This window comes from Balaenoptera acutorostrata, chromosome 6, assembly GCF_949987535.1.
Source record: "Balaenoptera acutorostrata chromosome 6, mBalAcu1.1, whole genome shotgun sequence".
Classification (NCBI taxonomy): domain Eukaryota; kingdom Metazoa; phylum Chordata; class Mammalia; order Artiodactyla; family Balaenopteridae; genus Balaenoptera; species Balaenoptera acutorostrata.
In genome coordinates, this window is record NC_080069.1 from 56,887,512 (window position 1) to 56,903,201 (window position 15,690).

At 37.7% G+C, this 15,690-nt stretch overlaps 1 protein-coding gene across 2 annotated transcripts in view; it reads right to left on the reverse strand.

The window, feature by feature from the left end:
* The window catches only part of ADAMTSL1 (ADAMTS like 1), a 467,116-nt gene that overhangs the window by 285,497 nt on the left and 165,929 nt on the right, over nucleotides 1-15,690 (reverse strand). For both annotated transcript variants that reach the window (XM_057549050.1, XM_007176787.3), the window contains exon 6: nucleotides 2,948-3,022. In XM_057549050.1, the coding sequence (XP_057405033.1) occupies nucleotides 2,948-3,022 (75 nt within the window). The remainder of the gene's footprint in view (nucleotides 1-2,947; nucleotides 3,023-15,690) is intronic.

The following is a 15,690-nucleotide window of genomic DNA, read 5'->3' on the forward strand; positions in this document are numbered from 1 at the left end:
TTCTGGTTACTTATTGAATTGTGCTATTGCTCAAAATAAAGAAACTATAGTGACTTAAGGACAGGGAACTAACTATCCTCTTTACTTCTTTTTCTTTTTAAAATCCTGTTTATTATTTCACTCAGTCTTATATACATATATGATATTTCACAAGAACTCAAGACAGAGAGAGGAACTTGATTCCTGGAGCATTCCTATCTGAATTTGCCCAATGACAAAGCCTAGGAAGAATCTTTTGTTTTAGGAAATCAGAGCATGCTGAGGATGAGGGTAATTATGATATATATATTTCAAAGTAGGTTAAGTTCTCATGTGATTGGGTATTTTAGAATAATTGCCTCCTGCGTGATGAAAGATGGATAGACTAAGTCTAACAATGGTTTGTAAAACTTGCACAAGGACTCTTGGTTTTGGCAGGGGTTCTTTAGCAGAAAGATGGGGTGCCTGGGTAGGGATCTGGGTCTCCTACCCACATTCAATCAGAATGACTCCCCTCTTATGTGTTTTACAGATTGAGGTTTTGGGGTTAAGGACAATTTTAAGGTCTCTGGAGGCACTATGGTACCTAATGTATTTCCACTAAATTATTCTAGATGTTGTCTACTTCAAGTTCTCTACTAGAAGGAATACCAACAGGTAGAAAATGCTGGTGTCCAATTAAATGCCCATGCCCCTCAGATGAAGTCATGTAGCTCTTCTCTGGGAGTAGGTCTGGCTTTCCTCCCCTGTCCCAGGGCTGAGAGGACCTCACAGAATAAAAGGCATCGAGAGAACGCTGGAGTGGGACAACCACAGTGGTTGTAATCAGAGGGAAGCAGCAGCATCTCTGTATCTCCTTCCTCTAGCCTTCACTCCTCGAGCTGCCTTCCATGTATTTGCACTCATCTGTGGAAGTATCTCCAGGACATAAATTAACTTAGTTTTGGAAAACTCTTGGAGGTCTAAGCCTGAGCATCTGATTCAGTTTTATCACCAGGCCTCCCAGAAGTACCTCCCAGGTACTTCTGATTAAAGATGAGATGGACCTGGACAGATGGTCTACTCTTCTGGTTTGGCCCTCCTTAACTCTTGCTGAGGTTGGTCCCATACTGGGCCAGCTTCTGGGAGTGAAGTGTAAAAGGGCTGCCAGAGAAACAAGGCATCAATTATTTACACATTCATTTTGCTGAGTTATATTCCAAATACAAAAACAAAATTAAAAAAAAAATAGAAACTTCCTTGGCTATACATATGTTACCAACAGTATGCCTTCTGAAGGAAAAAGCAGATTCCGTTTTGCTTTTAATCATTTATGACTATCATCTGACACTTTACCTATCAAATCCTTAGAGCAATTAAACCAAACAAGGCCAATTCTTCAGCTTCTCAGTGATCACATAATTAGGAAGTCCGGGAGGCTAGACTAATTCATTTATAAAAATGAATCCTCTTTACTAATTCATAATAATCATAAACTAAGTCTGGGAGGCTAGACTAATTCATTTATAAAAATCAATTTTCCTCTTATACCTCTTCCCTTGGGTTCTTTCTTTTGCAATGAGGAGTAAGTTGCGCACTTGGTGATGCATTAGTCTGGATGTTTTATTTTAGGCTCTCATGGCGCAGAAAAATACTGTTTCTGACTGAGGTTGTTACACCAGCAGTTAATTCTGTCCAATTCTTAAGGGGAAAAACAAATCATTTGAATGGTAACAGTGTACACACATATATCATCCTTTGACACATGAACAATATATTTTTGGGGGATGTTCAGGGTTAGAAAAGCACTTGGATCCATATAAGGTGACTTCTCAGCATCTTTTGACTTTGCCTGAACTGTACTTTACTTATTCCTTTATGTCACATGAACTCTCAAAGCCCACCTTCCCCATGAAATGTACTTATTTTTATTTTTAGAAAGGCTTCTGTAGGCTATCTGAACTTTCACAGGCTCCAATTTGTCTCCCTCCAGTTTGTCTTTTTGGAATGATTTCATTTATAATCCAATTGCCAAAAGATAATGCTTGCTACCTAAGTTGGCTTCTTAGGCATGTGTGTGGGAGGGAAGAGAGAGCAGAAGATGATAGATGGCTTTGGAGGAACCTAGGAAAAATCATAGCGGAGGAGATCAGAAATGCTCAAGGGACCAACTGAAGTGAAGTCTTTCAGTGAAAGTGAATTTTGCAGAAAAAGCTAACATATCCTCTCCTACCCCTTCCCTGGTTTATAGTCTATAATTTTCTACTTGTAATTTACAGGTCGACATCTAAACAGCACTACATGGTAATAAAAAAAAAGATGTGGCTGTGGACTGCTGGCTTGCCATGACTGAAGATCAATTCTTGCACAAACTCTGGTGGGACCATGCTACCATTTGATCTTCGGGGTTATGATTACCCTTCAATCTTGAATTCCAAAAGCTATCTTCAAGACGTTAGGGTCTTGCATTATCTTTACTACATGGGATGCTTAACTAGACCACATGGTTCTCTTCAAATGCCACAGGGTTAAGGCTGTTTGGAGTTTCTGTGTTCCCCTGAATTGATAAAGTAATGGAGCCTGAGAGTAGGAATTAAAAGAGAAAGAATGAAGGAGAGGGAGGGAAGGTTGAAAAGAAGAAGAAAAAAGAAAGATGTGAGGCAAGGAAAAGATTGAGAATGACTGGAGAGGAAGAAGAGAGAGAATGAAAAATAATATTCACAAAATCATAAACATGTGCTTAACTCATGAACACCCTATTGGAAACATCAATTTTGTATCTTTCAGGATGACTGGCTGGAGGTAATTACCACAGACGTTTCTGCTGTCTCCTAGACAACCAAAAGATAAACAGAAGCATTCAAAATACCATATTATGATAGAGGATTAAGATTTGTATTTCTAAATCTTAATCTTTTCTGGGAACAAAAAATAAATAATAATTACTAAAATTGCCAATACCCAAAGGACAACAACTGAGTTTACTTACACAAGTGGTCAGGTCCTTTTAAGACAAGGCGAATATGTCTGCTTCCATAGGGAATAGCAACCACTGTGTCGTCCACTAGAGAGAAACAAAGCAGAGTCTTAAAGCACATAATTTTATACAAAATTACTGATTGTCTCCTATATAAATGCACTGATTTACATATACCCCCAAACGATAATCTTTGAAAAAAGTGTTTACAATGTGAACACCAATATGTGGGAATCAAAATTTCCACTTTCTTCAAAATAAAATATGCTGAAAAAGCTGGTCCCTGGCTAACTCATGGGGGATCCAGCCTTTGAAAAAATACATGAATTTTGATACATTAAAAATGAATTTGGAAGTGTTCATTTCTGATTTTAAAACCTGGTCTTAAATCCTCAGATTTCTCTAGACTGGAGCAATTGTGTAGAATTACAAAAAGAAAATAACTTTTAATGCTCAAAGAAGGACTTTATTATAACAAAATCTGGATTTCTCTCTAGCAAAGTAACTGTCTTGGATGAGTAGGACAGTTAAGAATAGAAGACAACCTCTGGCCCTGCCAAGACCGTGCCCTGCCCGATTTCAGATACTCAGACTCCACCTTTACCTTCACCTATGTTGGTGGACCCAAAAGATGGGCATGTCTAAAATATCTTGAGGAGGACTTTCAATATGGTGGAGGAGTAAGATGTAGAGATCACCTTCCTCCCCACAAATACATCAAAAATACATCTACATGTGGAACAACTCCTACAGAACACCTACTGAATGTGAGCAGAAGACCTCAGACTTCCCAAAAGGGTCTTGGTGCTCCAACCAGGTGTCAGCTCTGAGCCTCTGAGGTGGGAGAGCCGAGTTCAGGACATTGGACCACCAGTGACCTCCTGGCCCCATGTAATATCAATCAGCGAGAGCTCTCCCAGAGATCTCTGTCTCAATGCTAAGACCCAGCTCCACTCAATGACCAGCAACCTCCAGTGCTGGACACCCCATGCCAAACAACTAGCAAGACAGGAACACAACCACACCCATTAGCAGAGAGGCTGCCTAAAATCATAAAAACTTCACAGACACCCCAAAACACACCACTGGACACGGTCCTGCATACCAGAAAGACAAGATCCAGCCTCATTCACCAGAACACAGGCACCAGTCCCCTCCACCAGGAAGCCTACACAACCCACTGAACCAACCTTACCCACTGGGGGCAGACACCCAAAACAATAGGAATTACGAACCTGCAGCCTGCAAAAAGGAGACCCCAAACACAGTAACTTAAGCAAAATAAGAAGACAGAGAAATACGCAGCAGATGAAGGAGCAAAGTAAAAACCCACCAGACCAAACAACTGAAAAGGAAATAGGCAGTCTACCTGAAAGAGAATTCAGAGCAATGATAGTAAAGATGATTCAAAATCTTGGAAACAGAATGGAGAAAATACAAGAAATATTTAACAAGGACCTAGAAGAGCTAAAGAGCAAACAAACAATGATGAACAACACAATAAACGAAATTAAAAATTCTCTAGAAGGAATCAAGAGCAGAATAACTAAGGCAGAAGAACGAATAAGTGACCTGGAAGATAAAGAGTGGAAATAACAACCACAGAGCAGAATAAAGAAAAAACAATGAAAAGACTTGAGGGTAGTCTCAGAGACCTCTGGGACAACATTAAATGTACCAACATTCGAATTATAGGGGTCCTAGAAGAAGAAGTGAAAAAGAAAGCATCTGAGAAAATATTTGAAGAGATTATAGTTGAAAACTTCCCTAACATGGGAAAGGAAATAGCCAATCAAGTCCAGGAAGCACAGAGAGTCCCATACAGGATAAAGCCAAGGAGAAACACGCCAAGACACATATTAATCAAACTATCAAAAATTAAATACAAAGAAAAAATATTAAAAGCAGCAAGGGAAAAGCAACAAATAACATACAAGGGAATCTTAAGGGGATTCAGCTTAACAGCTGATCTTTCAGCAGAAACTCTGCAAGCCAGAAGGGAGTGGCAGGACGTATTTAAAGTGATGAAAGGGAAAAACAACCGAGATTACTCTACCCAGCAAGGATCTCATTCAGATTTGACGGAGAAATTAAAACCTTTACAGACAAGCAAAAGCTAAGAGAATTCAGCACCACCAAACCAGCTTTACAACAAATGCTAAACGAACTTCTTTAGGCAGGAAACACAAGAGTGGGAAAAGACCTACAATAACAAACCCAAACAATTAGGAAAATGGTAATAGGAACATATCGATAATTACCTTAAATGTAAATGGATTAAATGCTCCAACCAAAAGACACAGACTGGCTGAATAGATATAAAAACAAGACCTGTATATATGCTGTCTACAAGAGACCCACTGCAGACCCAGGGACACATGCAGACTGAAAGTGAGGGGATGGAAAAAGATATTCCATGCAAATGGAAAGCGAAAGAAAGCTGGAGCAGCAATTCCTATATCAAACAAAACAGACTTTAAAATAAAGAGTATTACGAGAGACAAAGAAGGGCACAACATAATGATCAAGGGATCAATCCAAGAAGAAGATATAACAATTGTAAATATTTATGCACCCAACATAGGAGCACCTCAATGCATAAGGCAAATGCTAACAGCCATAAAAGGGGAAATCGACGGTAACACGATCATAGTAGGGTACTTTAACACCCCACTTTCACCAATGGACAGATCACCAATGAAAATAAATAAGGAAACACAAGTTTTAAATGACACATTAAACAAGATGGACTTAATTGATGTTTATAGGACAGTCCATCCAAAAATAGCACAATACACTATCTTCTCAAGTGCTCATGGAACATCCTCCAGGATAGATCATATCTTGGGTCACAAATCAAGCCTCGGTAAATTTAAGAAAATTGAAATCATATCAAGTATCTTTTCTGACCACAATGCCATGAGACTAGATATCAATTACAGGAAAAAAATCTGTAAAAAATACAACACATGGAGGCTAAACAATATGCTACTAAATAACCAAGAGATCACTGAAGAAATCAAAGTGGAAATCAAAAAATACCTAGAAACAAATGACAATGAAAACACGATGACGAAAAACCTATGGGAGGCAGCAAAAGCAGTTCTAAGAGGGAAGTTTATGGCAATACAATGCTACCTCAAGAAACAAGAATCATCTGAAATAAACAACCTAACCTTACACCTAAAGCAATTAGAGGAAGAAGAACAAAAAAAACCCCAAGTCAGCAGAAGGAAAGAAATCATAAAAACCAGATCAGAAGTAAATGAAAAAGAAATGAAGGAAATGATAGCAAAGATCAATAAAACTAAAAGCTGGTTCTTTGAGAAGATAAACAAAATTGATAAACCATTAGCCAGACACATCAAGAAAAAAAGAGAGAAGATTCAAATCTATAGAATTAGAAATAGAAAAGGAGAAGTAACAACTGACACTGCAGAAATACAAAGGATCATGAGAGATTACTACAAGCAACTCTATGCCAATAAAATGGAAAACCTGGAAAAAATGGACAAATTCTTAGAAAAGCACAACCTTCTGAGACTGAACCAGGAAGAAATAGGAAATATAAACAGACCAATCACAAGCACTAAAATTGAAACTATGATTAAAAATCTTCCAACAAACAAAAGCCCAGGACCAGATGGCTTCACAGGTGAATTCTATCAAACATTTAGAGAAGAGCTAACACCTATCCTTCTCAAACTCTTCCACAATATAGCAGAGGGAGGAACACTCTCAAAGTCATTTTACGAGGCCACCATTACCCTGATACCAAAACCAGACAAAGATGTCACAAAAAAAGAAAACTACAGGCCAATATCACTGATAAACATAGATGCAAAAATTCTCAACAAAATACTAGCAAACAGAATCCAACAGCACATTAAAAGGATCATACACCATGATCAAGTGGGGTTTATCCCAGGAATGCAAGGATTCTTCAACATATGCAAATCAATCAATGTGATACACCATATCAACAAACTGAAGGATAAAAACCATATGATCATCTCAATAGATGCAGAAAAAGCTCTTGACAAAATTCAACACCCACTTATGATAAAAACCCTCCAGAAATCAGGCATAGAGGGAACTTACCTCAACATAATAAAGGCCATATATGACAAACCCACAGCCAACATTGTTCTCAATGGTGAAAAACTGAAACCATTTCCTCTAAGATCAGGAACAAGACAAGGTTGACTCCTCTCACCACTATTATTCAACACAGTTTTGGAAGTTTTAGACATGGCAATCAGAGAAGAAAAAGAAATAAAAGGAATCCAAATCAGAAAAAAAGAAGTAAACATGTCACTGTTTGCAGTTGACATGACACTATACAGAGAGAATCCTAAAGATGCTACCAGAAAACTACTAGAGCTAATCAATGAATTTGGTAGAATAGCAGGATACAACATTAATGCACAGGAATCTCTTGCATTCCTATACACTGATGATGAAAAATATGAAAGAGAAATTAAACACTCCCATTTACCATTGCAACAAAAAGAATAAAATACCCAGGAATAAACCTACCTAAGGAGACAAAAGACCTGTATGCAGAAAATTATAAGACACTGATGAAAGAAATTAAAGATGATACAAACAGATGGAGAGATATACCATGTCCTTGGATTGGAAGAATCAACATTGTGGAAATGACTATACTACCCAAAGCAATCTACAGATTCAATGCAATCCCTATCAAATTACCAATGGCATTTTTCACAGAACTAGAACAAAAAATTTCACAATCTGTATGGAAACACAAAAGACCCTGAAGAGCCAAAGCAATCTTGAGAAAGAAAAACAGAACTGGAAGAATCAGGCTCCCGGACTTCAGACTATACTACAGAGCTACAGTAATCAAGACAGTATGGTACTGGAACAAGAACACAAATATAGATCAATGGAACAGGATAGAAAGCCCAGAGATAAACCCACCCACATATGGTCACCTTATCTTTAATAAAGGAGGAAGAATACACAATGGAGAAAAGACAGCTCTTCAATTGTGGTGGTGTGAAAACTGGACAGCTAGATGTAAAAGAATGAGATTAGAACACTCCCTAACACCATACACAAAAATAAACTCAAAATGGATTAAAGAACTAAACGTAAGGCCAGACACTATAAAACCCTTAGAGGAAAACACAGGCAGAACACTCTATGACATGAATCACAGCAAGATCCTTTTTGACCCACCTCCTAGAGAAATGGAAATAAAAGTAAACAAATGGGACCTAATGAACGTTAAAATCTTTTGCACAGCAAAGGGAACCATCAACAAGACGAAAAGACAACCCTCAGAATGGAAGAAAATATTTGCAAATGAAGCAACTGACAAAGAATTAATCTCCAAAATATACAAGCAGCTCATGCAGCTCAATATCAAAAAAACAAACAACCCAGTCCAAAAATGGGCAGAAGACCTAAATAGACATTTCTCCAAAGAAGATATACAGATTGCCAACAAACACATGAAAGGATGCTCAACATCACTAATCATTAGAGAAATGCAAATCAAAACTACAGTGAGGTATCACTTCACACCAGTCAGAATGGCCATCATCAAAACATCTACACACAATAAATGCTGGAGAGGACGTGGAGAAAAGGGAACCCTTTTGCACTGTTGGTGGGAATGTAAATGATACAGCCACTATGGAAAACAGTATGGTGGTTCCTTAAAAAACTAAAAATAGAACTACCATATGACCCAGCAATCCCACTACTGGGCATATACCCTGAGAAAACCATAATTTAAAAGGAGTCATGTACCACAATGTTCACTGCAGCTCTATTTACAATAGCCAGGACATGGAAGCAACCTAACTGTCCATCGACAGATGAATGGATAAAGAAGATGTGTCACATATATACAATGGAATGTTACTCAGCCATAAAAAGTAACAAAATTGAGTTATTTATAGTGAGGCGGATGGACCTAGAGTCTGTCATACAGAGTGAAGTAAGTCAGAAAGAGAAAAACAAATATGGTATGCTAACACATATATATGGAATCTAAAAAAAAAAAAAGGTTCTGAAGAACCTAGGGGCAGGACAGGAATAAAGACACAGACGTAGAGAATGGACTTGAGGACCCGGGGAGGGGGAAGGGTAAGCTGGGATGAAGTGAGAGAGTGGCATGGACATATATACATTACCAAACGTAAAATAGATAGCTAGTGGGAAGCAGCCGCATAGCACAGGGAGATCAGCTCGGTGCTTTGTGACCACCTAGAGGGGTGGGATAGGGAGAATGGGAGGGAGACACAAGAGGGAGGGGATATGGGGATATATGTATACGTATAGCTGATTCACTTTGTTATACAGCAGAAACTAACACAACATTTTAAAGCAATTATTCTCCAATAAAGATGTTAAAAAAAAAAAGAATAGAAGAGAATATATTTGTATTTTTTAAACTTTCTAGGGCAGAAATCATGCATTCCAGTTCTTTAATATACTTTATACCAGTGGACCTGAACCTTTTGGGCACCAAGGACCGGTTTCATGGAAGACAATTTTTCCATGGCCGGGCATTGGGAAGGGAGGAAGGTTCAAGCGGTAATGCGAGCGATGGGGAGAGGCAGATGAAGCTTCGCTCGTTCACCTGCAGCTCACCTCTTGCTGTGCGGCCCAGTTCCTAACAGGCCTTGAGCTGGTACCAGTCCGCGGCCCAGGGGTTGCAGGCCCCTGCTTTACACTATCTACATCTAATACTATACATAGTGAATGTCCCATAAATGGTTATTAACATTCCCCTGACACTCCCTCTTTATTTCGAAAATTTTAAAAAATTGCTGATTTAGAGATTATTTTAAAAATTAGTTAATTTTCATCCTACTTGAAAACGTAGCCACAATTCAGTGGAAGCACTCCCCAATTCTACATCTGTTAAAAAATTAGAGGTGTATTACACACATCCCAATCACATCACAGACATTTTTATTTAGAACTCTATTTGTGACAATAATACCTTATATTTACATGGCACTGAAGAGTTTCACTTCTCCTAAAATATACTATTTATTCCTTCACCCCAAACTTGTAACATGGGCAAAGAGGATGCTACCATCCCGATTTTATGATGAAGAAATCAAGTCTCTGAGAAGTATAATGAGTAACCCAAGGTCAAAGAACAGGGGGGTATTCCAGAAGACAAGGGAAAGGCAGTTATTTTAAAACTCACCAGCATATTCAGAAGCTCTGTGAAATTCTGTTTCACATATGTCTTTCTAATATTATACATTATCATCCTATCACTGGAAGAATTTCATTTAAATAAAGGAATCCCCAAAGCTAGCCAATTTCTCTGAATCTTAACATTATCATCCTGTCTTTAGGAGAACTTAATTTCAATAAATGAATTTCAGAAGTTCCTTAACTTCTCTGATCCTTAGTTTCTCTGTTTGTAAAACAGGGAAAGCAACACCTACTTTATAATATTTTTGTGAACAGATATACGTATGGCTATAGATATGTATACCATTTATAGATGTACAGCGTGGAACACAGTATTTTGTACACATCATTTTATTTCTCTATTCCAAGTCTCTTTAAGGATAGGAACTGAAATACCGTTTACTTTGATGTTTTTAAACGCTCCAAGACCCCTAGCACATAGCCAGCTGAATGAGAAAGAAGAATCATATGCTCTCAATTCCTTCCCTAAAAGGTTACATTTATCAAGTTGTCTACAATGTTGAATATGCTACACACACTACAACATTTTAGCTGTTTTTAATTCAGGCATTGTTAAAGAAAAGGTTGAATTTCGGATAGCTAAGAGTTTGTGGCATAGAAGAACAAAATACTACGTAAGGGGAATATAGAAAAGGAACAACAAATGTTCAGACCGGGCTCACAGAGCTTTAAATGCCTTGTATAAAGACATGGGTTTTTAAGTTTACAAAAGAAATTCAAAGCAGTTAAGACAATGGGATTTCTAGAAATAGAAAGTCTTTGTTGAGCCACAGGTCAAGTAAAGTGCAAGTAGAAGGAAAGCTTTCTGTGTGGCTCTGCAGTGCTCAGCAGCGGGCTTCTGACCCCCACATGGCTCAGGCAGCCTCGCTCTTGTTCTGCTGAGAAGTGACTCACATTCCACAAGCCGGGGGCATTAACGCAAGCTTTCGGCTGACACAGTCGCCGCCTTTGTATACTCCCCGAGGAAGATGGGGAGGAACCTACAAGGTTGTTGAGGGAAGAGGGTAGGATGGAGAGAGCGGGCCAGGCAAGAATGGAATGTCTCCAGATGCCTCTCTGCACTTGCCAAGTCAAAGAGAAATACAGAGAACTTAGTCTGGTGCCGACATGAACAGTCAGCAGTACACAGCACCAGACGTAGGAAGAGTCACAGCCTCTTCTTCTGTGCTTCTATAAAGGGCTAATAGACAACTGGCAGGTCATCAGGCAATCAGCAAATTCATTACTTTATGCCACAGATACTTTTTGAGTGTCTCCTAGTGTCAGGCTTCATACTAGGTACCACATAATCAGTGACAAAGAAGACAAAGCATCAGCCCTGCAAGATGGTTCCTGAAAAAGGGACCTAAGATAAAATACGCAGGGAAATACCACATACTATACCCCAATCATGGAAATTCCAAAGCACATTAATTAATATCTTAAGATCCCTGAACCAAAGAAATCCATTTCACTCTATTTAACTGTGTTCCCAATGTGTTTACCCAGGGAAACATTTTCTTACGTATCATCTTTTCACACCAGCTGATACGTCTCAGAATATACTTTAAGATATGGTGTTCTTCATTTGCCAAACAGCAAGATAGGAAAAAAAAATTATTTTTATTTGCTGCATGCTGATAAAAAGCCAGTCTTTGAGCCGTAGATTTATTAATAATTGTCTCATTTGATGATAAATTCTCAATGATTAGAGATGGGTTGGAAGATTCTTCTACTTGCCATTTAATACAGTATTGTGCACAGAGAGGTGTTTAAGACATTAGAGAAGAGGGTATGGATAAAAGGGAACTCTCCTACACTGCTGGTGGGAATGTAAATCAGTGCAGTCACTACGGAGAACAGTATGAAGGTTCCTTAAAAAACTAAAAATAGAGCTACCATATGATCCAGCAATCCCACTCCTGGGCATATATATGGAGAAAACCATAATTCAAAAAGATACATGCACCCTAATGTTCATTGCAGCACTATTTACAATAGCCAAGACATGGAAACAAATGCCCATCGACAGAGGAATGGATAAAGACGATTCCAATATACAATGGAATATTACACAGCCATAAACACGAATGAAATAATGCCATTTGCAGCAATATGGATGAAACTAGAGATTATCATATTAAGCGAAGTCAGACAAATATCATGTGATATCACTTATATGTGGAATCTAAAAAAAATGATACAAATGAACTTATTTACAAAACAGAAATAGACTCACAGACATAGAAAACAAACTTATGGTTACCAAAGTGGGTAGCGGGGGTCGGAGGTGGGGAATAGATAAATTAGGAGTTTGGGATTAACATATATACATTACTATATATAAAATTAAAAAAAGGACCTACTGTATAGCACAGGGGGCTATACTCAATATCTTGTAATAACCTATAATGGAAAAGAATCTGAAGAAGAATATGTGTATATGTGTAACTGAATCACTTTGCTGTGTGCCTGAAACTAACACAACATTGTAAATTAACTATACTTCAATTTAAAAAATGGTTAAAAAAAAGACATTGGAGAATGTGTGAGAAGGCTGGTTTCATCACCTGCCTTCTCAATGATTAATTTAGTTGGTATGGCTGGCAAGGCAGGTGGCTACATTCTCTCTCACCGCGTTGTGCATTCCTTGGGTAACCTTCCCGTAAAGGCACACTGCACTATGTTCAAATGAATCTGCTCTAATCTATTCTGGCTTTGTTGACAGAACCATGATGCCAGTCATCAGAATATATTTAAAGGTGATTAATCAACAATTCTGAAAGACCTGCTTCAGAAATTAGATAACCTCTTTCTCAGTTAAATGGACAAGCTTTCCATGGGAATCATAAATTCGGTCATTTCACATATATGGGATACAAAAGCTCTTTCTCAAGAACACTGTCCTCAAGGATTGTACCTAAAATATTTCCTCAAAAAATTTACAGAGGTATATATAATCCACAATTTTCTATAAACATTTTAGATTTGCTTTTTTTTTCTGACAAGGGGATGGGATGCTCTTTGATTTTATTTTTTTTCAATTTTTTATATAGTCCAGATTATTAATTTTTTTCTTTTATGGATTTTTTTTGACTTGAATAATATATATATATATATATTTTAATACAGCAGGTTCTTATTAGTCATCAATTTTATATACATCAGTGTATACATGTCAATCCCAAACACCCAATTCATCACACCACCACCACCTCCCCCCCACCGCTTTCTCCCCATGGTGTCCATACATTTGTTCTCTACATCTCTGTCTCAATTTCTGCCCTGCAAACCAGTTCATCTGTACCATTTTTCTAGGCTCCACATAAACGCGTTAATATACGATATTTGTTTTTCTCTTTCTGACTTACTTCACTCTGTATTACAGTCTCTAGATCCATCCACGTCACAACAAATGACTCAATTTCATTCCTTGTTATGGCTGAGTAATATTCCATTGTACATATGTACCACATCTTCTTTATCCATTCGTCTGTCAATGGGCATTTAGGTTGTTTCCATGACCTGGCTATTGTAAATAGTGCTGCAATGAACATTGGGGTGCATGTGCCTTTTTGAATTATGGTTTTCTCTGGGTATATGCCTAGTAGTGGGATTGCTGGGTCATATGGTAATTCTAGTTTTAGATTTTTAAAGAACCTCCATACTGTTCTCCATAGTGGCTGTATCAAATTTACATTCCCACCAAAAGTGCAAGAGGGTTCCCTTTTCTCCACACCCTCTCCAGCATTTGTTGTTTGTAGATTTTCTGATGATGCCCATTCTAACTGGTGTGAGGTGATAGCTCATTGTAGTTTTGATTTTCATTTCTCTAATAATTAGTGATGTTGAGCATCTTTTCATGTGCTTCTTGGCCATCTGTATGTCTTCTTTGGAGAAATGTCTATTCAGGTCTTCTGCCCATTTTTGGATTGGGTTGTTTGTTTTCTTTAATATTGAGCTGCATGAGCTGTTTATATATTTTGGAGATTAATCCCTTGTCCGTTGATTCGTTTGCAAATATTTTCTCCCACTCTGAGGGTTGTCTTTTCGTCTTGTTTATGGTTTCCTTTGCTGTGCAAAAGCTCTTAAGTTTCATTAGGTCCCATTTGTTTATTTTTGTTTTTATTTTCATTACTCTAGGAGGTGGATCAAAAAAGATCTTGCTGTGATTTATGTCAAAGAGTGTTCTTCCTATGTGTTCGTCTAAGAGTTTTACAGTGTCCGGTCTTATATTTAGGTCTCGAATCCATTTTGAGTTTATTTTTGTGTATGGTGTTTGGGAGTGTTCTAATTTCTTTCTTTTACATGTAGCTGTCTAGTTTTCCCAGCACCACTTGTTGAAGAGACTGTCTTTTCTCCATTGTATATCCTTGCCTCCTTTGTCATAGATTAGTTGACCATAGGTGAGTGGGTTTATCTCTGGGCTTTCTGTCTTGTTCCATTGATCTATGTTTCTGTTTTTGTGCCAGTAAAATATTTTTTTGATTACTGTAGCTTTATAGTATAGTCTGAAGTCAGGGAGTCTGATTCTTCCAGCTCCATTTTTTTCCCTCAAGACTGCTTTGGCTATTCGGGATCTTTTGTGTCTCCATACAAATTTAAAATTTTTTGTTCTAGTTCTGTAAAAAATGCCATTGGTAATTTGATAGGGATTTCATTGAATCTGTAGATAGCTTTGGGTAGTATAGTCATTTTCACAATATTGATTCTTCCAATCCAAGAACATGGTATATCTCTCCATCTGTTGGTATCATCTTTAATTTCTTTCATCAGTGTCTTATAGTTTTCTGCATACAGGTCTTTTGTCTCCCTAGGTAGGTGTATTCCTAGGTATTTTATTCTTTTTGTTGCAGTGGTAAATGGGAGTGTTTCCTTAATTTCTCTATCAGATTTTTCATCATTAGTGTAGAGGAATACAAGAGGTTTCTGTGCATTAATTTTGTATCCTGAAACTTTACCAAATTCATTGATTAACTCTAGTAGTTTTCTGGTAGCATCTTTAGGATTCTCTATGTATAGTATCATGTCATCTGGAAAGAGTGACAGTTTTAATTCTTCTTTTCCAATTTGTATTCCTTTTATTTCATTTTCTTCTCTGATTGCCACGTCTAGGACTTCCAAAACTATGTTGAATAATAGTGGTGAGAGTGGACATCCTTGTCTCGTTCCTGATCTTAGAGGAAATGTTTTCAGTTTTTCACCATTGAGAATGATGTTTGCTGTGGGTTTGTCACATATGGCCTTTATTATGTTGAGGTAGGTTCCCTCTAGGCCCACTTTCTGGAGAGTTTTTATCATAAATGGGTGTTGAATTTTGTCAAAAGCTTTTTCTGCATCTATTGAGATGATCATATGGTTTTTATTCTTCAGTTTGTTAATATGGTGTATCACATTGATTGATTTGCATATATTGAAGAATCCTTGCATCCCTGGGATAAATCTCACTTGGTCATGGTGTATGATCTTTTTAATGTGTTGTTGGATTCTGTTTGCTAGTATTTTGTTGAGGATTTTTGCATCTATATTCATCAGTGATATTAGTCTGTAATTTTCTTTTTTTG